Here is a 20,600-nt window from a genome sequence, read left to right as displayed (position 1 = left end):
GGAGACCCTGGATTACATGGATTGACACAGTGACTGGGGAAATGGAGGTTGGTGGGTCGGAATCAGTGAGACTGGCTCAGGATAGGGCAGGGTTCAGAGCTGCTGTACATAGGGTTGCTATGGGTCGCAGGTGACTCAACGGCACATAACAACACAACAATTAAATTTTTTAAAATCCTCCAATAGTAAGTAGTTCTCAGAGTATTAACTGTTGGGGAAAGAAGAGTCCTGGTGGTGTGATGGGGAAGCGCTCAGCTGTTAACGGAAAGGTCAGCAGCGCCTCCCTGGGAAATGGACGAGACAGTCTGCTGCTGTGAAGATTACTCTCCTCATTGGCGTCAAGTCAGTTCTGACTCATCACAACCCTCCCCTGGCTTCCCAACACTGTAGATCACAAGGGCCTCGACTTCCTGTCTTTTTCCTGCAGCCCTAAACCAGCCTTCGTGTCCGCAGTGCAACTGGACAGGGACTGCACCGCCAGAGCTTCCTTCTGTGGAGATGACAGCCTTGGACACGCTGTGGGGCAGTTCTACTCTGTGCAAAAGGGTCACTGAGAGTTGAAATTGACTGTAGCAATGGGCTTCATGAGGAAAAAGGGGTGGGGGGGTGCGGAGAAGAAGGCTAATCAAAGTTCTGTAGCTTCAGTGGAAGGCTTCTTAGAATGTTCAGGGCACAAAAGTGTGCTCCACAAAACAACTAGGAGATATCATCTCACCCCAGTAAGAATAGCAAAATTTAGCAGAACAGCAAACATCAAATGCTGGAGAGTTTGTGGAGAAACTGGAACCCTTATTCACTGTTGGTGGGAGTGTAAAATGGTGCAACCACTGTGGAAGGCGGTATGGTGTTTTCTCAAAAAGTTGCAAACAGAGATACCATTTGATCCAGCAATTCCACTACTGGGAATTTACCCTAGAGAGATCATAACTGCCACCCAATCAGATATATGCACACCCATGTTTATTGCGGCTTTGTTCACAATAGCAAAGAGCTGGAAACAACCCAAGTGCCCATAAAAAAATGAAGGGATAGAACAGCTCTGATATATTCACACAACGGAATACTATGCAGCATTGAAAAATAAGAAATTATTATGCAAAATGGATGATCCTGGAGGACATTATGCTGAGTAAAACAATTCAGTCACAAAAGGACAAATATCGTATATGTCCACTGTTGTAAAACGTGACTGACATCAAGGTTGAGGGAAGACAGAAAAGGAGAGGAATGATGTATATTGCATTGAAACAGATGAGGGCAAGAACTGTTTAAAAGGGATATATGAATGGGTATTTTTGTCATTACAGAAGTCCAGAGTGAAGGCTGCATAATGGAGTGGACTTGGGGGGAGGGAATGCATAACAATGAAAGAGTTTTTTTCTTTTCAAAGAGAAGAGTGACTGGGGGGAGGTGGTGGGTAGGGAGAAAAGTGCAACAATGAATGACTGGAAACCCTAAACTTCCATTAAAATTAATTAAAAAATAAAAAATAAACAGGGGGGGAAGTGTGTTCAACCTTTGCAAGTCTTCTGGTACTGGTAGTGGGTTCTATGCACATAATGTATATATTCTGTGGTTCTATGTTTATCTGGAAACAATATTAACTACATTTCTGTGTTAGGGCCACGGTAATAAAGCTAGTAATTATCCAGACATCATTTAAGTGCACTCTAAACTAGGCCAATATAATTGTAACTGTAAGTAAAGCTCAGAAAATTTGATAAAAATTTCCAAGTTGAAAAAAAAAATCCAAGTTGAGGTACCCACTAAATCTTGAGATTCATTAAATAAAAAGACATATATTAGGTACTTGGTGCATAGCCAATTATTCCTAGTCCAAGTTTTGCAAGTTAAATAAATGCCTCTTAGGTATTTCAGCAGTGACAGCATTCCTGGAAAACTATCACTGTGCGCAACCTATAGAAACCTGTGTAGCTTCCTTCAGTGTCCACGGCTTCTTTAAGTCATGCATCCTAATGACAACACTTTACTCTGTTCCAGAAACACCACACACAAAGTTGTGGGCAGCATCTGTGGTCCCAAGGGGATGCACCCACCTACTGACTGGCCAGCAGAGTAGGAATCCGTTCTCGTCCGGGATCGCTTGTTGCCTTTGGTATTCGCTATGGAAAGAAAGAATGGGAGGGTTAAAACAAAACTACCCTGACTTGTGACTTAAAAAGAAATCCCTTAGTTGCTTAGATATTTTCTTACAGTTTTAATTATTTTAAAAAATAATTTTTTTATTAGTATAAAAACCCTATACCTCCTAAGAAAGAAGAAAAAAAAATTATCAAGTGTAAGTGGGTGGTGGGACAGCAAGGTCAACTGGCACAACAAAGTCCACAAAACCATGTTCTACATCTTACTTTGGTGAGTAGAGACCAGGGTCTTAAATGCTTGTGAGCGGCCATCTAGGCGTAACTATTAGTATCCCCCTGTCCAGAAGAAAACAGGGTAAAGGAAACCAAGCACGTATGCAAACAAGCAGTCCTAAAAGATAATGAACCACATAAATGCTAGACTTCAACCTCCATTACCATGAGGACAGAACTGGAGGGTGTCCAGGCACCAGTGCTGAATACTGACAGTGACCACAGCTGACTGTCCTCCACAAAGGTGTCCAGGCACCAGTGCTGAATACTGACAGTGACCACAGCTGACTGTCCTCCACAAAATGGAAGGAAAATGGGGAACAAAGTCATAGAAGTGGTGAGGCTTGAAGGTCTAAGAGACTCTGCTGGAACCTCTGAGACCTGAACCTCTTTGAGCCTGAAACTGAACTCAATTCTGTGGCCCAACTTATAGCCACACAACAGGATTACCACCACCACCACAAGGTAGTATTTACTGCTCAGAAAAACCAATCCTACAATGAATGAATGGAAACCCAAAATCTCTGTAAATGTTTATGAAAATTAATAAAATATAATTATAAAAAAAAAAGAAAAACCAATCCTACAAAATCAAAAGGTCAATCAGGATTTGCCTGAGGAGAAAGCTCATAAGGGATGAATGAAGTGAGAACACTAGGGAGAAAACAGGAAGAGTGCTGTTTCAATGTGGGCGCTGAAATCAATGCCATCATACAAAATTGGTACGAATGAGTCAATGGAAAGCTAATTTGCTCTGCAAATTTTTACTCAAAGGACAATAAAACGATTGATTGATTGATTGACTGGTTTATTTATTTATTTATTTTTAAGTGTGTACCATCAAATCGGATCTGACTGGTACAGGAGGCGACTGTTCCTCCTTCAGCAGAGCATCTGGTGGATTTGAACTGCGTACCTCTGGGATTGCAGTGCAGCTTCTTGCCACTAGGCCACCAGAGCTCGCAATTTATTTTTTTAAAGAGTAAGTACAGAGGGAGCTCTGGTGGCCTAGTGGCAAGAAGCTGCACTGCAATCCCAGAGGTATGCAGTTCGAATCCATCAGATGATCTTCTGAAGAAGGATGGGCAATCTCCTCCTGTACCAGTCAGATCCAATTTGACGGCGCACGTGCGTGCGCACACACACACATACACACACACATATGAGGAAGTGCAAGAGTTGGTAATTTAATCTGAAAAATATTTTAATTACCATCTATATTGATCCAAAGTACGGAGGAGCAATGGTATCACTCTGGAGACTAAGGTGTGTCTGATACAGGCCATGGTCTTTGTAATCACTTGCTATACATCAGAGAACTGGACAATGAGTAGGGAGAATAGAAGGAGAACTGATGTCTTTGAGCTGTGGTGTTGGAGAAGAGTATTGAATATATCATGGACTGCTAAGAAAATGAACAAGTTCATACTAAAGAGGGTTAAACCAGGCTGCTCCTTGGAGGTAAGGATTCTGAAGCTTCGTCTGACATACTCTGGACAAGTTGCAAGGAGGGACCAGTCCTTGGAGAAGGACATCATGTTTGAGAGGGTGGAGGGACAGAGGAGGAGAGGAAGACTCTCTATGAGGTGGATTGATTCAGTGACTGGGGTAATTGGGATGGGTGTGTTGGAGACAGTGAGATTGGCACAGGACAGAGCAGGGTTTGGGGTTGTTGTACATAGGGTCCCTATGAGTTGCAGGTGGCTCGAGAGCACATAACAACAACATCTATATTGATAATGAATTTTCTGCTTCCATTAATAAAAATACTAAAAATTAATTTCTGGCCTTCAGAGCTGCTCAGTGAAATTTTAATTTTGTAGTTTGGTAATCCATTTCAGAGTCCAGACTTGAAGGGGAATTGTTGCGTGCCATCAAACCGATCCATAGTGAGTTTTCAGAGGTAGTAAATTACACGGGAGGAGACTGCCCACCTTTCTCCCACAGAGCAGATGATGGGTTCAAACGCACACCTTTGAGATTGCAGCACAAGTTCTTATCACTGAGCCCCCTGGGCTCCCTTGAAGGGGAACAGGGCAATGACATTAATATGCTGTTGTTGAGTACTGCTGAGTCAGAATGGCTCACCATTGACCCTCCAGTGAGTTTCCAGAGGCAGTAAACTGCATGCGAGGAGACTGTCTATATTATTTTTGTGGAGCAGCTGGTGGATCAGAACCACAAACCTTCGTGTTAGCAGTGAAATTTCTTACCACTAAGCCACCAGAGCTCCCTATGTAATACATAGGAGGAGTTCCTAATATGGGAGGGTGGTGGATTGGCGATGGATGTGCCAACCACAGCATCCGTGCACTGGATGATACTCACTGTCCATCAGTCGCCAGTTGAGCAAGGGGTCATAGACAAAGGCTTCCAGCACAGCCATGACACTATCCTTGTGTTCCCGAAGCACTTCCATCACTGTGTGGCATGTGATTCTGTAGTTGCCATCCAGGCCAGTAACCTGCAGAAGGGCAGAGCCACCACAACAGATGAGACCTTCTAATTCACCACAAACACCAGCAGCCAAAGGTCATTTCTGAGCTATCTGGCCAGCAGGATGTCTGGGGGGACAGTGGCACACATGATACAAAGGTTATATGAGAAGAGGGGAGAGACTGTCTAAGATGTCCAACACGATGGAGAGTAATAGAAAAATAACATAGGCTTTTATGGGAATTAATGAGAATCTAGCAAGCAGGCCTGTCTTTGTTAGAGAAGGTCTTCATTTGCACTATCTCCACTCTAAAAGGAACTATTTCCCATTACCCACTTACCTCCATAGCATTGGTCAGCATTCTAGTTAATCTAAATGGAATCTTCTCTGGGAATTTCTCCCTGGTCATAGCAACCTACAGAATAAGAACAGAGGAAGGGAGGGAATGAAACTTACAGGTTAGAATATTTTCCTGAATTCGTGAAAGCAGGTGGCTTTCCTTACATTTTCAGCACTGATTTCAATTTCAGCATAGAAATGAAGTAGTTCAAGCTTAGTGAAGGGGGAGACTCCCTTCAGGAGTTTGAAAGATGATCAGGGGACCAGGGTAGGGTTTCGGGGTGTTGAGAAAAGAGGCTACACTGTGCTCAGGCCTTCAGCCAGCAGGCACTGTGGAGGTTGAAGAACTGGACCCAAAGAGCGTATGATCCAGAGGTGACAGCAAGGGTCAAAGAGCAATGGGTTTCATTTCCTACGACTGACTTTCCATTACACTGACAGAGTGGATGCAGGGGTGAGGACAATGCATTTTGGGCTTAAATTTATCTAAGCTGTCAGAGAAAGCTGACAAGAGATCATTTGGGAAGATGAGTTTTCCAGAGTGTTCTAGAACTTGAGTTCACCTCAAAGCAGTCCCCAAAGTCAATGTGCAGGATCTTCCCACTCAGCCGGTCAAGCATCAGGTTGGATGGATGCCTTTGAGAAGCAAAAGAAAGACCAAGGAGGGATTAGCAGAGCATCAGCTGTGATACTCTAGGCCAATGGCCAGCAAGCGACAGATGTCAGGCCAAATCCAGCCTATTACCAGTTTCTGTAAATAAAGTTTTATTGAAACATCGTCGTATGTGCTTATTTGTTGCTATGGCAGCTGTGTTCTCTGAAGCAGAGGTGAACAATTTTATCAGAAACTCTATGCTCTGTAAAGCCTAAAAGATCTGACTTTTTTTTTTTAACACATAAATTAACCCATTTATTACTGGCTAGAGATGCTTCAAATGGGGGAACTTCTACTGGTCTTTCAGTTCCTTCAGTCTTCTGATGGCTGATTGCACCGTGATGGCTGAGGTGGTGTTATAGGTCCAAGCGCCACCAGCTACTGTCTTCATGCAAGAACCACAGTGCCAGATGCCCACAGCTCGTCTCTACATTTTGGTTTTGCCGCAGAAGGAGCAAGTGTACTTGGCATGCTGGCTGATTTCAATTTTCTTTACCGTCTTCCTGAGCGAGGCCCCATAACGGGTCCCATATTTACCGACGATGCTGACTTTCTCGGTGCATTTGGCCATTTCGCTGAAAAACAAGTACCAAACGCAGAGAGCAAGATCTGACTTTTTACAGAGAGTGTTTGCTGTCCCCTGCAACCCCCACCCCCAAATTTATTTATCTGTGTGGTGTTCTCTGTGACAGTCACAACAATGTGTTTGCTGAACTTTTCAGCAACTTTCTAGCAGTGCTGGCATCCGGAGAGTGACAACACTGTTACTGAGACGCAGCAGCTCTCACGGGGCTTTTCCTCCTGGAGCCCCCGAGCCAATCCCTGTGTGAGCACTTGGCCTTAATCAACAGACACTCTATTCCTCAGTGGCTAGTACGTTTTTTTTAAAAATTTTTTAATTTTAGTACTTTTCAAAATAATTGTGATTTTAATGAAAGTTTACAGAAAAGTTGGTAATACTGTCTTTTTTAAAAACCAAAGTTTATTATTTTTATGGGATAAAATTACGTTTATTCCCAAAGAACTGTATGACAAATGATCTCATGAGAGAAACAGTACACATCAGAGAACTATTTTTCTTAAGTTCTTTTATGTCAGTTTCTGAACATTTCTCAATTACTTTTATTTGGATATAGTATGTTTGGATACAACTTAAAATACAAAAATATTAGATGGATCTGCTTTGGTTGGTTTCAATTACAGAAATGGAATTATTCATTTTACATAGTGGAGACTGAGAAATGTTTACTGAACGAACAAAAATCAATCAGACTTAATAAGGTTTTTAATAAATTAAACCGACCTATGGAGAAAGTTGTGCCCGTGAACTATGGTTTTCTTTGTCTTTAGTTTGATGTGTTGTTCTGATGGCTCAGATAATAAACAGGGAACTAAATTTGACACTGTGAACAAGGCCAAAAGTACAAAATGCAAACATTTATTCACCGTATGGTCATAAGGCTCACTAGAAAACATAATGATACCATTCACGAAAACAAAAATGGAGAAAGAAGATTAAAAGAAAAGGAATTTGCTCACCTGTCTCCCAGGCCCAAAATATACCCAACCATTGACATGACGGCTAAAGAGCGGGTGTAATTGGTTCTTCGGTCAAACCACACCTAGAACACAGGAGTGAGACAAGGTTCGGACAACTCTTCATTGATTTCAACACAATTATACCAAATCAGTTGTTTTCTTATTCTCTCAATACCCATTTAAGACATATAGTGAAATGATGCTCTCATTTACAACAATAATAGATTATGCTTAGGGATAAACATCATTCCATATGTGCAAGATCAGACGGATCAATAAGTTAAACTTTGAAATGAGCAAATGAAAAGCTATCCAGTTAAGGTTGTAAAGATGTGAGTTCCTCCAAAATGATTTGATATATTTAAGGCAACAAATAAAAAATTCACTATTAGATTTTCTTAGAACTTGACAAAACACCACCAAAAGTCATCTGGAAGGAAAAAAAATGAAACTAGTCAATGAGAAGTTGTTGTTAGGTAGAGATGAATTAAGTATGACTCATAGCAACCCTATGAACAACAGATCTAAACCCTGCTCTGTCCTGCCATCCTCATCATCCCTGACACACTTGAGCCCACAGCTGCAGTCACTCTGTCACTCCATGTCATCAAAGTCTTTCTCTCTCTCGCTGACCCTCCACCTTTCCAAGCATGATATCCCTTTCCAAGGAAAAGCCTTTCCTAACCACACGCCCAAAGTGCAAGAGACGAAGCTTTGCCATCTTTGCTTCTATGCAGCACTCTGCTTACACCTTCTCCAAGACATACGTTTTTTTTCTTCTGGCGGTCTATCAGTTATTCGGTACTCTACTTCAACACCATGGTTCAAAGGCATTGATTCTTCTTCTGTTATCTTTATTCACTGTCCAACTTACAGAAGCATAGCAAGTGATAGAAAAGACCATGGGCTGAATCAGGTGCACCTTAGCCTTCAAAGTGACATCACTACTCCTCAGGACTTTGGAGAGGTCCCTAATAATAGACTTTCCCACTGTAATGTCTTTTGATTTCTTGACTGCTGGTGCCAAGGATGTTGACTGTGGATCCCAGTAAGATGGAATACTTGTAGCTTCAATCTTTTCTCCATCTATCATGCTGTTGCTTATTGGCCTGGGGTTGAGGAAGTTTTTTGGTTTTTTTTTATTATTTTTGTGTGAGTGTACCATCAAATCAGATCTGACTGGCACAGGAGGAGATTGTCCCTCCTTCCCCAGCAAAGCATCTGGTGGATTCGAACCGTGCGCCTCTGGGATTGTAGTTGCAGCTCCTTGCCACAAGGCCACCAGAGCTCCCCGGACGTTTCTTTTCTTGAGGTTGAAATGCAATCCACATGAAAGCTGCAGTCTTTCATTTTTTGCAGCAAGCATTTCAGTAAGCAAGGCTGTGTCATCTGCCTAATGCAGGGTGTTGATAAATCTTCCTCCTATGCTGATACAATTCTTTTTCACATAGTCCAACTTTTCAAATGATTTGGCCAGCATACAAACAATGTGTATACTCACATACAGAGGTGATAAAATACATATATACACACAGAGAATGTTGACGCATCTCATGCTGTCACCTCGTCCAGGAAGAGACAAAGACAGATGTCTGCTGGTCTGACCCCCTGGCCTTTGGGGCCTTGTACTTACTACCATCTTACTGAGGGACCCCTTCCTGCCACTCATGCTATGGTATCTGTATGTTTGTTTTTGCTTAGGTTTTAAACTTAGGACTATAATCACGTGCTGTTAATTGCCTGTATTGAGGGAATGTTCTACATGTTGCTGTGTTTTTTTTTCACATTTAGCAATTTTATTCCATTTTCTAGGAGACGATTTACATACCTGCCCCCTTCCTTTAGGTCAGTATGGCAATTTTCCAATATCAATTTTTTAAAGAGAAGCTTTGGTCAAAAATGGAATCAAACAGGCCAGGGGGATAAATCTTTGCTGCTTTTAAAATGTCAACACTTTCACAATTCTATTCTCACACACATCACACGCGCACACAGCATCTGCACGGTCGTGTTTTCAGTGTTTCTTGCGGGCGGGGAGGCAGGCAGCTGCAGCTGGTCATGCTGGCTCAATCTCCGAGGTCTGCTCAGCTTCACATTATTCGGAGGCCCTGGATGGAAGACTCCAAGGTCTTGAAATCCCAAATAGTCATGGCTCCATCGATGCCAGTGGTGCAGAATTTACGACAGTCTTGCTTGTCCACCTCATAAATGGACACCTGAGTGATGCTATTCTGGTGCAGCGTCTCCAAAGCCGTGTTGCGGTCCTCGGTGGTGGCCCGCTTGTCCATGTTGCGGAAGCGTTCCATGGCCGACATGTTGCGCTGGATGCTCTGTTTCGGAATGTCCAGTTTGGAGACGAAGGTCAAGCAGCCACGGTCGTCATAGTTGAAGAGCACTGGGCAGCAGTCATGACCAGCAGCCACGACGCTGTTCTCCGACACAAATGACACCCTCAGGAGGGGCAGGGACTCCGTCTTCAGAGTGGAGACCTGCACGCTTTTGGAGGCATCGGCTACGGACACGGTGCTGTCGTGGCTGACCCAGGCCAGGCGGCTCCCGCTGGCGGAGAAGCTGACACCGTGGACCCAGCCGCCCGTGCCACTGCCACCAAACTCGGACATCAGCTGGCCAAAAGGCATCTTGCTGCCCCATGGTGTACTGGCTGGCTTTTCATCCACTTCTTTAATGTAGGCAGAAAACACCCTGCACTTGAAGTCGCAGGAGCCTGCTGCCAGCAGAATGTTGTTGGGATGCCAGTCCAAGCTGAGGACCGTGGAGGGGATGGGCTTCTTAATGTGCTTGCTGACCCACCAGTCGTTTTCGGACTCGAAGTAGCAGACGGAGATGAGCCGTGCCCCGCTGCCCACGGCGAACTTGTTCTCCAGCGGGGACCACTTCACGAATGTGGCTGCCCGGCTGATGTGCAGGATCACCAGGGTGGGCTTCCAGACGCCATCCTTCTGGCTCCAGACGTAGGCATTGCGGTCTGCCCCACAGGTGACGATGCGGTCGCTCTTGGGTGCCCAGTCAATGCCTGTGATGTGTCCGTTGTGTTCCTTGAGCTCATGAGCTTTCACCCACTGGCTCCCATTCTTCTTGTAGATGTGGACTTCATGATTATTGGGGCTCAGGGCAATCTGGGTGCGATCCCGATTCCAGGCATGGCAGGTGATTGGCTCGAGCAAAAACTGATGCAGGGACATTCTTCTTAGTGTTCTCGGAGGATAAAAAGCTGGGATCGGGGGCTGTCTGTCCGGGCGGGTGCGGAGCGGAGAATTCATGGACTCTGGTCAGTTGACGCGAACAAGCTCCCATGTTGCTGCTTTTAATAGCTTAGATTTGCATATGTTTTTGTCATCTGCTCTCATTGGTGCAGCCCTTGTCTATCAGACGCTGTACTAAAGCTGAGCTTACAAATGAAGACAGAATAGGAAGGAAGATTAGCAATTCAATGAGAAGAGGCTTGTATTAAAAGATTAGTAATACAGTACTTAAAAAGAAATAGGAAGATAAATGAAACAGAATAGAAGCTCTAGAAAAGAAGGCCAAGGACACAAAAGAATTTGACATATAATAAAAATGGATATTTTAAATGGCAGGGAATGAACAGATGGGCTACTTGGCACACAGTGTGGTGCTACCTAATAATTTTGAAAAAATAAAGTTATATCCTAAACTGAAAATAGAAATCACAGGGTGGTGCAAAATAGTTAGGTACTGGTTCAAATCCACCCACAGGCATCTTGGTAGTCAGGCCAAGAGATACACTTCTTAAAGGCCACAGCCTTGAAAACTCTACAGAATTGCTCTACCCTATATGAGTGGGGTTGCCTTGAGTTGGAATCAACTTGGTAACTGTTAACAACTTAAAATAAATTACAACTTGGGTTAAGGATTTAAATGTGAAAAATGAAATCCTGTCATTTGAACAAGAAAATATAAAGAGATAAAGAATACTGTGGTATACAAGGTATAGAATGTTTTTCTAAACATAAAGCCAAAAGCAAAAGCCTTAAAGGTTTAAAACCTTGACAATGTCTAACTTTAACCCATACTTTTAACAAAATTTAAAATCCAAATAAACAATTTATAACATATATGGAAAAGATTTAGTATCTTTAATATAAAAAGAAATAGGGGGAAGGGGTGGGTAAGGAGAAAAGTGCAACAATGAATGACTGGAAACCGTAAGTCTCTGAAACGTTCATTAAAATTAATAAAAAAAATAAGAAAGAAAAAAAAAGAACTAGAACACTACTGTAAGCAGTGGATCTAAGTCTACTCACTACGTTTTGTTAAAACACTCCATGTACTCATTAGCTCATCGTCATAAAGTCCCAGCACATGTACGTGAACAGATGTGAAAGCCGTGAGGCACATGTGGGTACGGGAGGGGAGCAGAGAGCACGAGCAGCGAAGCGCACCCTACCTCGGAGCTGGGACTCTTGAGCCACAGCAGCTTGGCCAGGTCATCCCCTGCGGTGTTATTGACAGCGTGCTCGAACACTTCCACCTTCTGCATCAGGGTCAAGTGGTCATAGTCTGGCGCCATCTACATGAGGGCAAGGAGGTAAGAGAACAGCTAAGACAAGCCAGCTCACGTGCAGCAGAAACAAGGTCCACACAGAACTGGGTTCTAATTTCCCCACTCAGTCAAAGGAATATAGAAATAAGACAAAATAGTGATTATTCTGAATTGATGTTAACGGGAATTACCAGAGCTTAACGGTAAAGACATATAAGGCTTTGACCTTAGTATACACCCACGGTGTGAGAACAGCAACACAGGGGTCCACGTTCTGGACAACAAGATATTTTCTTTTTTATTACCTACATATGTGTTTAACATTATTTCTCCATATACCTACTACTTTGTTTACATTAGGGGCTCTGTATATATATAAGTGTTGTTGTTTGTTGTTGTTATGTGCTGTCGAGCTGTTTGTGACTCATAGCGACCCTATGTACAACAGCCCTAAACCCTGCTCTATCCTGTGCCAATCGCATTGCCTCTGACACACCAAAACCCTATGTACATATATAAACCCTATGTACATATATAAGTGTAGTTTCAATAAAATGATAAAAAAGAAATTTCTGGGCTTTTAGGTTTCTTAGAGAAGTTCATCTGCTTTAGGTCCACTTCATTAAAGCTTCTTCAGTGGTGAATTCTTGCAAACAGATCCACCAGTGACTGACATACACATAACACACCCTCCTGAACTCAATGTCACCGAGTCAGAACCAACCCACAGCCGATTCTTCAGGTGGGGCGGGTTTGGAGGCTGTAAACTGTACAGGAGGAGACTGCCCGTCTTTCTACCTCAGAGCAGCTGGTGGATTCAAACTGCTTGCTTCGGGGTTGCCAGCACAACTCTACTAGAGAAGCAGCTCCGTGGGGATTGCTGCCGCGGTGAGTTTGGGCTTAAAGACCCTGAGGAGCGTGGTGGGCTTGCAGCCTCATCACATACCCGCAGCATGATGCGATGCTCGATGTTGAGAAGGATCTTCTTTTTCTCTCTGTAGTCCCGGATGAGGGCGTGCAGGGTGTCACAGTGGGGGACCCAACCGATCAGGCCCGAGTTGGTGGATAAGGGGATGACGGCGTACCTCTGGATGCTGGTGTGCACAAGAAGAAAGACAGGGTTATTGTCTTCTGTGCCATAAACGAAGCATACTTTTGATCAGTCGTGACATATGCAACCTACTTTTCATGACCCTCGTTGTCTTTACTGCGTAAGGAGGGGGCCTTGTGAAAGCAGAGATCATACAGAGTGTTGACAGCAGAGAAACACAGCAGGCTCTTCACATGCCTAATACTCTGTCTAACTGCATTCAGGGAACAGGCAAGCAATTGTTTCTAACATGCAGATAAAATAACCCCTCAGATTAATACTCACGATCCTAATGCAAAGGACCGTCCCTGGGTGGTACAATGGTTAGCATACTCCCAAAAGGTCAAAGGTCTGAGCCCCCCCAGAGGAACCCTGGAAAAAGCCTGCTGATGCTCTTTTTCAAAGAATGAAAGCAGCCGTGTCAAGGCCTCTGGAGCACAGTTCTCTGATACATGTGGGTTAGGCAGGGTTCAAAAGCGACCTGGTGACAGCTTGCTGGGGATATCATTTTACTCAGATCCACAAGCAACACTCACTGAGGCAGTAGTCAAGAACTCCAATGACTTACTGCATTGGAAAAATATGTGGCAGAAGAGCTGCTTACGGTGTTAAAAAGCAAGGGTATCACGGAGAGGACCTAGGGGCACCAATACAAGTTGGGTACTTTCATACGCATGTAGAAGCTGAACCCTTTCTAAGGAAGACTGAACAAGAATTGATGTGCCCGAGTTAGAGTGTTAGCAAAGAAGAGAAGGGATAGGAAAGGTTTAGTCCCACAAGAGATTAAGCTCATCCAATCTGCACAATCTCCATACTAATGGCACCAAATACTTCATTCAGGACCTTGTGACATTATTAAAGTCATTTACTAAAGATAGTTCACTAAAGACTGTTGAGGATTTTCTGTATTAGGCACTGATGACTTCCTGTTAAGTATATATCATGTACTTTTGTATTTGTCAGATTTTATCATGCACTTTTTCATTGGTTTGCTTACAAAGTTTACATACATTATGTTTCACATATCATGTACTTTTATCAAATAAATTAGTTTGCTAACTTACTTTTACCAAGTAAGTTATCAAGCAAACAAACTTTTTGGTAAAAGTACATGATTTCACAGGGCACATACAGGAAAACTCTAGAAGCCTTCACACATCATTGCTGTCTTTGCAGCGCTCTGAATACCTGAGGTTCTTCCGGAGAGAGGTTGGGTCATTAGCCAGCAGAGTGTTGACCAGGCCGAAGAGCTGCATCACCCGCTCATCTTGCCGTAGGTCTTCGTGACCCTTCAGGAGGAAAACAAACTCATGCCCGTTGCTGCCTGTGACGAATGGTAAAGGTGGTTAGTGAAGATAGAGAGTCTTGGATCTTTTAGTGGTAAGACCACCACTGTATCTGACGGATCCTACACTTCATATCCTGCTGTGGTGAAGTCAAAGGCATGTGGCTCAAGTCTACCAGCTGCTCTGCAGGAGAAGGATGGACAGTCTCCTCCTGTGTGATTTACTGCCTCTGAAAACCTGCTAGCGGGTCAGCTATGAATCTGTCCTGACTGACTGGTACACAACAAAGCAACTGTAGACTAGTGTGGAATTGTCCCATGGGTTTTTCATGGATGCAAATCTTTCTCCTCTATAGAATGGCTAGTGGGTTCAAACCAACAACCTTTTAGTTTGTTGCAGAGCAGTCTAACCATTGTACCACAAGGGGCTCCGCACAGATCATCTGTAACTTAACCTAACAGATTTTTTTTCTATAAAATGCAACAATATTCCTTAGAATCAATTACAAAAGGGCTATATATCTCCAGTGGTTCAAATCCACCAGCTGCTCCATGGGGGCAAGATGGGTGGTCTTCTGTTGGGACTGACAGACTTAGAAACCCTGGGGAGAGTTTCTGTGAGCCAGGAATTGACTCCACAGCAAGAACTGATAAAGAAAGAATTGATAAGAATAACCCTACTTTGGATGGTCTCCTAATGAAATGTTCAAATTAAAAAACAAAGATAGAGAAAGGCTGTGACTTTGAGGACAAGAACTCTGCACCGATATTGTCATCTCATCCACGTCTCTCCCTCAGTTCCACTGTCTGCCCTTCTGTCTGTGCTTGGCCAATGGTGGACACTGGCAGGAGGTCAGAGGGTGAGAAGAAGGAAAGGATCTGTCCTCCCCAACAACCTGTCTGGTCCATGTTCAGAAGGAGTCACACCCCTGTCTGTGCTATAGATTCTGCTGATGGCCCCTCCTTTTAGGGTGACCGTGCCCAGTGGGCTCCATGAGCATGAATCTCGTCACTGTCCTTTAGGCCTAGAAGGTGGGGTAAGGAGCAGGTAACAGTTTTTCACTGTTGCATGTTCCTAAGTGTTTTCTGAACTTGGCTCCTACTTCTGAAGAGTTCTGTCATTAATTAGCTCTCTTTCATTAACAGCAGTAAGAACCTAATTGGTATATATTTTAATACTAGAAGGTAACAGCCTACAGAGAGACAGTATCTGTGGGTCACTGTTAAGATGCACTGTTGTATATAATGAATACACTTAAACACCACAGAGCATTACTAGAGAGAGTGAGAGACCTCAAGGGGCCACCAGAGTATACAGGACCACTGGAACCATCCTGGACAGGCAGGGTGAATGTTAAACAAACTTCACTATGAGAATTTATCAAATTCATGTCTTCTTCAGCTTGCTAATTTCACACAATTATTTTCCACAAAGACAGTGATGGTAGAGAAAGGCTCGCTCTTGAGGAGAGCTCATCCCCTTCCCTGTTTGTATATAGATGCCTCGTTGTTAGCGTCTTCAGTCCCTCTAACACCTGCCTACCACAATCAACTCTCCACATTATATGCCGTTATGGGCCTGCACATCTGCTCCTGTACATTATCATCATGCTTCCCTCAAACAAGTACACGCCATGAAGAAACAGAGAGTCCCAGGGAATGTATAATGAAGGGAAATGCACTTGTCCTATATTTCTTTCTCAGTAAACATGGTGGAGATGGAGCATTTGAAAGATTGCTGGGAGGAGCAAGCAGTCATTTCAGAACAGGAGGAGGACTCAGCTAGGGAGGGAGACAAAAACAGGTGGCAAAAGAGCAGAATGGTCCTTACCCATGAGCGTCAACTTCCGGGGCCTCTGCTTGGATGTGATGACTTGCAAAGATGGAGCTATGGACTGAATGCGAATGATCGGCTGGTTGGGGTCATATGTTCCTGGCACAGCCAATTCAAGGTCCCGGCACATGAGAAGTTTTGGGGAGACGTATTGTAGCTCTAAAGATGTGAGCTGTGAATAATTGCCAAAGAATTTAGTGTTCTGCCTCCTGAGAGGAAGTGAAAGGAAATGCCAGTATTTTTCAACAGAGCGCAAACAACAATTACTTGTCCCAAAGTCTGTATGTAAAAGTGGAAACAGATGCCTCTGAATGAGTGTTAGAAGGATAATAGATAGGGAAGCAAAAAGCCTCTAATACCAGTTCCCTCGGAAGAGCCTACCTGAGGCAGCTGCTTTGAGATTCGTCTGAACACATGATAATAGAGGTCCCAGGCTTGAGTGAGGTCCTTGACGTTGCCCGATTTCATATACTTCCTGCACCACTCTTGAGCCTCCATTAAATCACGACCATATGCCTGAGAGAGAAGCAGGGGACATTTGAACATCATCAAGGTGGCCACTAACTTACTGGAAAAAACTGCCAAGCTCATGCAGAAATTTCTCAGGTGCAGATGATGACAGGAAGCTATGGGAATAGACAGGACTCTTAGCAAAAGAGGCTTCACATTCTCTAAGGCTGGAGCTTCTCAATCCTTAAACCAGTTGTGACTCAGTGTCACCCAATGGGACGGAGTATATCTGTCCCATAAGGGTTCCCAGGCTGTGACTATCACGGAAGCACACTGCCATACTTTATCACGAATGCTGCTGCTGGGTTCAAACTGCTGACGTTTTGGTCGCCAGCAGAGTACTTAAGCACTGTGCCACCAGGGCTCCATTCGGAGTCATCAAGTTGCCTTATTAGGTAAGACAGGGAGCTCTGATGGCCTGGAGAGTTGTGCTTCTAACCCAAAGGACCAGACTCTCTGCTAGTTCATATTCACTAGCAGCTACTTGAGAGAAAGATGGGAAATCTCCTCCTGGGCTGTTTACAGCCTCAGAAACTCACTGGAAGGTTAGCTATGAGTCGGTTCCAATGAGATACAGTGAGCTAGGGGACAGTTATTAGGTAAGTTAAGGTGATTCAAGCTCATGTAGAGATGCGTTGAAGTCAAGGTCTGGAACTGTGTATGTGAAATGCTCTAACGTCGGAAAATCTCACGGAGTAGTTCTACTATGCATGCATGTGATCATGAATCAGAATCAATTAAAGGTCATCTTCATTAAGCTGAAAAAACTGAAGAACAAATTCAAGTCTTGAATGTGAAAGACTTGAAATACTGAAAGATTCTATGGACAAAATCTTGAATTATACAAAGTATCCAAAGAACATGAAAAGAATACTGTACCAAAACTAATTAGTTGATACTGAACTATTTCAGGAAGTGGTACACATCAAGAACAAGTGGTAACAAAGGCAGTTCAAGCTGTACTGAAGGCACTGGCAAAAAAGAAATTTTTTTTTGTCCCTAGGAACTGATGGAATTGACTGAATACCAATTGAGGCCTGCCTAGGCTAAGAAATTTAGAGGACAGTGCTCTGGTCAACTCACTGGAAGAGATCCCTATTAATTCCCATTACAAAAAAGAAAGGTGATCAATATGTAAACTATTGAATAATAATATCAGCATCACATACAAATAAACTCTTGCTGAAAATTAATAAAAATGGCTGGAGTGGCACTTGGGCAAAGAACTTCTAGAAATTCAAGCTGAGCTCAGAAAAAGCCATGGAATGAGAGATATCATTGCTTCTGTCAGATGGATTTTGGCTGAAAGCGGAGAACAACAGAAAGATGTTTTCTTGAGGCTTACTGATTTTGCAAGGGCATTTTACTGTGTGATTACAACAAATTGTGGATAACATTGAGAAGAATGGGGATTCCATGATATTTGATTGTGCCATGCAAAACCCGTATCTAAACCTAGAAGCAGTTGTCTGAATAAGACAAGGGAACACTATGTGGTTTAAAATTGGAAAGGTGAAGGTCACAGTTGTATTCTTTCTCCATACCTATTCAATGCATACATTGAGCAAGTAATTTGAGAAGCTGGACTACATGGAGAAGAATGTGTATCAGGGTAGAGGAAGACTCACAAATAATCTGTGCTCCACAGATTAACCTAACTTGCAGAAAGTGAAGAAGACTTGAAGCACTTACTGAAGAAGATCAAAGACTACAATCTTCAATATGGATTGTATTTAAATATCCAGAAAACAAGAATCTTCACTAAGAGGCTGATAGACAACATCATGATAGATGCAGAAAAGATTGAAGTTGTCAATGATTTCATTTTACTTCTATCCACTGTCAACACCATGGCAGCCACAGTTAAGAAATCAACTGATGTGCTGCATTGGTGAAATCTGCTGTCAAAGGCTTCCCCAAAGTTCTAATGAGCAATGGTGCCACTTTAAAGACTAAAGTGCATCTGATCCAAGCCATGGTATTTTCAATTGTTTTGTATATGTATGCGAAAATTACACAATGAATAAGCAAGATCAAGGAAGAATCAATGTCTTTGAATTGTGTTGCTGGAGAAGAGTACTGTCAAAAGAAAAAATATATTTGTCTTCTTGTTAGGTGCCATCATGTAGAGTAAAACTCACAGCAACCTTCTGAACAACAGATCCGACCTATCCTGTGCCACCCTCACACTTACTGATACACCTGAATCCATTGCAGAAGTCTCTGTGTCAATCCATCTGGTTGAGTGTCTTCCTTTCTTTTGCTGAACCTCTAAGCATGAAGTCCCTCTCCAAGAAAGAATCTTTCCCAGCACATGCCCAAAGTATGTGAGATGAAGCTTTATTGCCCTTGCCTCTGAGAAACACTCTGACTGCACTTTCTCCGAGACATATTTGTTCTTTGGTGTCCATGGGATATTCAGTACTTTTCTATCACCACAGCTCAAAGGCGTCAATTCTTCGTCTGTCATCCCTATTCACTGTTCAGATCTCAAGATGTATAGTAAGTGATCAGAAAGACCATGGCTTGAATCAGATGCACCTCAGTCCTAAAAGTGACATCATTGCTCAATAATTTGGAGAGGTCCCTAACTGCAGCCTGTCCCATTCCAATAAGTCTCCTGGTTTCTTTCTTTCCTTTTTTAAAAAAATTTTTTTTTATTAAATCTTTCCCCCCCTTTTTCTTATGCATGTACCGTCAAATCGGATCTGACTGGTACAGGAAGAGATTGTCACTTCTTCAGCAGAGCATCTGGTGGATTCAAACCATGCACCTCTGGGATTGCAGTGTAGCTTCTTGCCACTAGGCCACCAGAGCTTGCCTGTCTCCTGGTTTCTTGAATGCTGGTACCAAAGGTGTTGACTGTAGATCCACGTAAGATGAAATCACTGACAACTTCAATCTTTTTTCCATATATCCATGTTGCCTATTAGTCCAGTGGTAAGAATGGTTTCTTGATATTGAGATAAATCTATATTGAAGGCTGCACTCTTTGATCTTCTGCAGCAAGTGCTTCGTGTTTACACATGGATCTCACCTGATGGACTGCATAGGAATCATATATCTGTGGAAGGGATTGTTGGAGAAGCTCAATATCAACACTCAAAACTAGGCCAGGGTAGACTTCGGAACTGATTATCAATTATACATGTGCAAGTTTAAACTAAGGCTGAAGAACTAAAATATGATCTTGAGTCTATTTTACCTGAATTTAAAAATCATCTTAAGAAAAGGTTTGAAGCATTGAAAACCAATGATTGGAGACCAGATGAGTTGTGCGATGACATTAAGGATATCACCCATGAAAAGAGCAAAAGATCATTACAAAGGCAGAGGGGAAAGAAAAAGTAAAAATGTACGTCAGTAGAGACTCTGAAAATTGGACTAGAGTGTCAAGAAGTCAAAACAAAGGGAAAAGATGTTGAAGTAAGAGTGGAACAGAATATTTCACAGGGCAGCTTGAGAAGACAGAGCGAAGTATTATAATGGAAGTGCAGAGAGCTGGAATTGGAAAATAAAAAGGGAAGAAGAACCCACTCTGCTTTTCTCTGAGAGAACTGAAAACGAAATTTAAGCCTTGAGTCACAATATTGAAAGACAATATGGGTAATATGTTGAATGACCCAGGAAGCATCAAAAGAAGATAGAGAGAATATAAAGAGTCACTGTACCAAAAAGAACTGATTGACACTGAAAAATTTAAGGAAGTACTATATGGACAAGAGTTAATGATAATGAAGGAAAAAGCTAAAGCTGCTCTGAAGGCACTGGCAAAAAATAAGGCCCCAGGAATTGATGCGATACTGACTGACATGTTTCTACTAACAAATGCAGCCCTGGAGGCGCTCACCAGTCTATGCTAGGAAATCTGGAAGTCAGCATATTTGTTCCCATTCCCAAGAAAGGTGATCCAACAGAATGTGGAAACTATTGAATGGTATCGTTAATATCACATGCAAGCAAAATACTGTTGAAAATAATTTAAAAACTTCTAGAACAGTACATAGGGAA

General features: G+C 42.9%; 1 protein-coding gene and 1 pseudogene across 1 annotated transcript in view; both read right to left on the bottom strand.

Moving 5' to 3' along the window:
• Window positions 1–20,600, bottom strand: part of MTOR (mechanistic target of rapamycin (serine/threonine kinase)) — a 223,792-nt gene that overhangs the window by 10,095 nt on the left and 193,097 nt on the right. Inside the window, exons 45-54 of the mRNA XM_006885758.1 lie at window positions 16,461–16,595; window positions 16,077–16,251; window positions 14,149–14,284; window positions 12,817–12,964; window positions 11,775–11,897; window positions 7,346–7,428; window positions 5,715–5,787; window positions 5,153–5,227; window positions 4,704–4,839; window positions 2,058–2,123 (exon numbers count right to left, since the gene is read on the bottom strand). Of these exons, the coding sequence (XP_006885820.1) occupies window positions 2,058–2,123; window positions 4,704–4,839; window positions 5,153–5,227; window positions 5,715–5,787; window positions 7,346–7,428; window positions 11,775–11,897; window positions 12,817–12,964; window positions 14,149–14,284; window positions 16,077–16,251; window positions 16,461–16,595 (1,150 nt within the window). The remainder of the gene's footprint in view (window positions 1–2,057; window positions 2,124–4,703; window positions 4,840–5,152; window positions 5,228–5,714; window positions 5,788–7,345; window positions 7,429–11,774; window positions 11,898–12,816; window positions 12,965–14,148; window positions 14,285–16,076; window positions 16,252–16,460; window positions 16,596–20,600) is intronic.
• Window positions 9,436–10,640, bottom strand: LOC102858590 (annotated as a pseudogene).

This window comes from Elephantulus edwardii, unplaced genomic scaffold (genome assembly GCF_000299155.1).
Source record: "Elephantulus edwardii isolate Elephantulus edwardi_28Jun2011 unplaced genomic scaffold, EleEdw1.0 scaffold00045, whole genome shotgun sequence".
NCBI classification, from domain to species: Eukaryota; Metazoa; Chordata; class Mammalia; order Macroscelidea; family Macroscelididae; genus Elephantulus; species Elephantulus edwardii.
The sequence above is the reverse complement of the archived record's forward strand: the minus strand, read 5'-3'. Positions and strand labels throughout refer to the sequence as shown.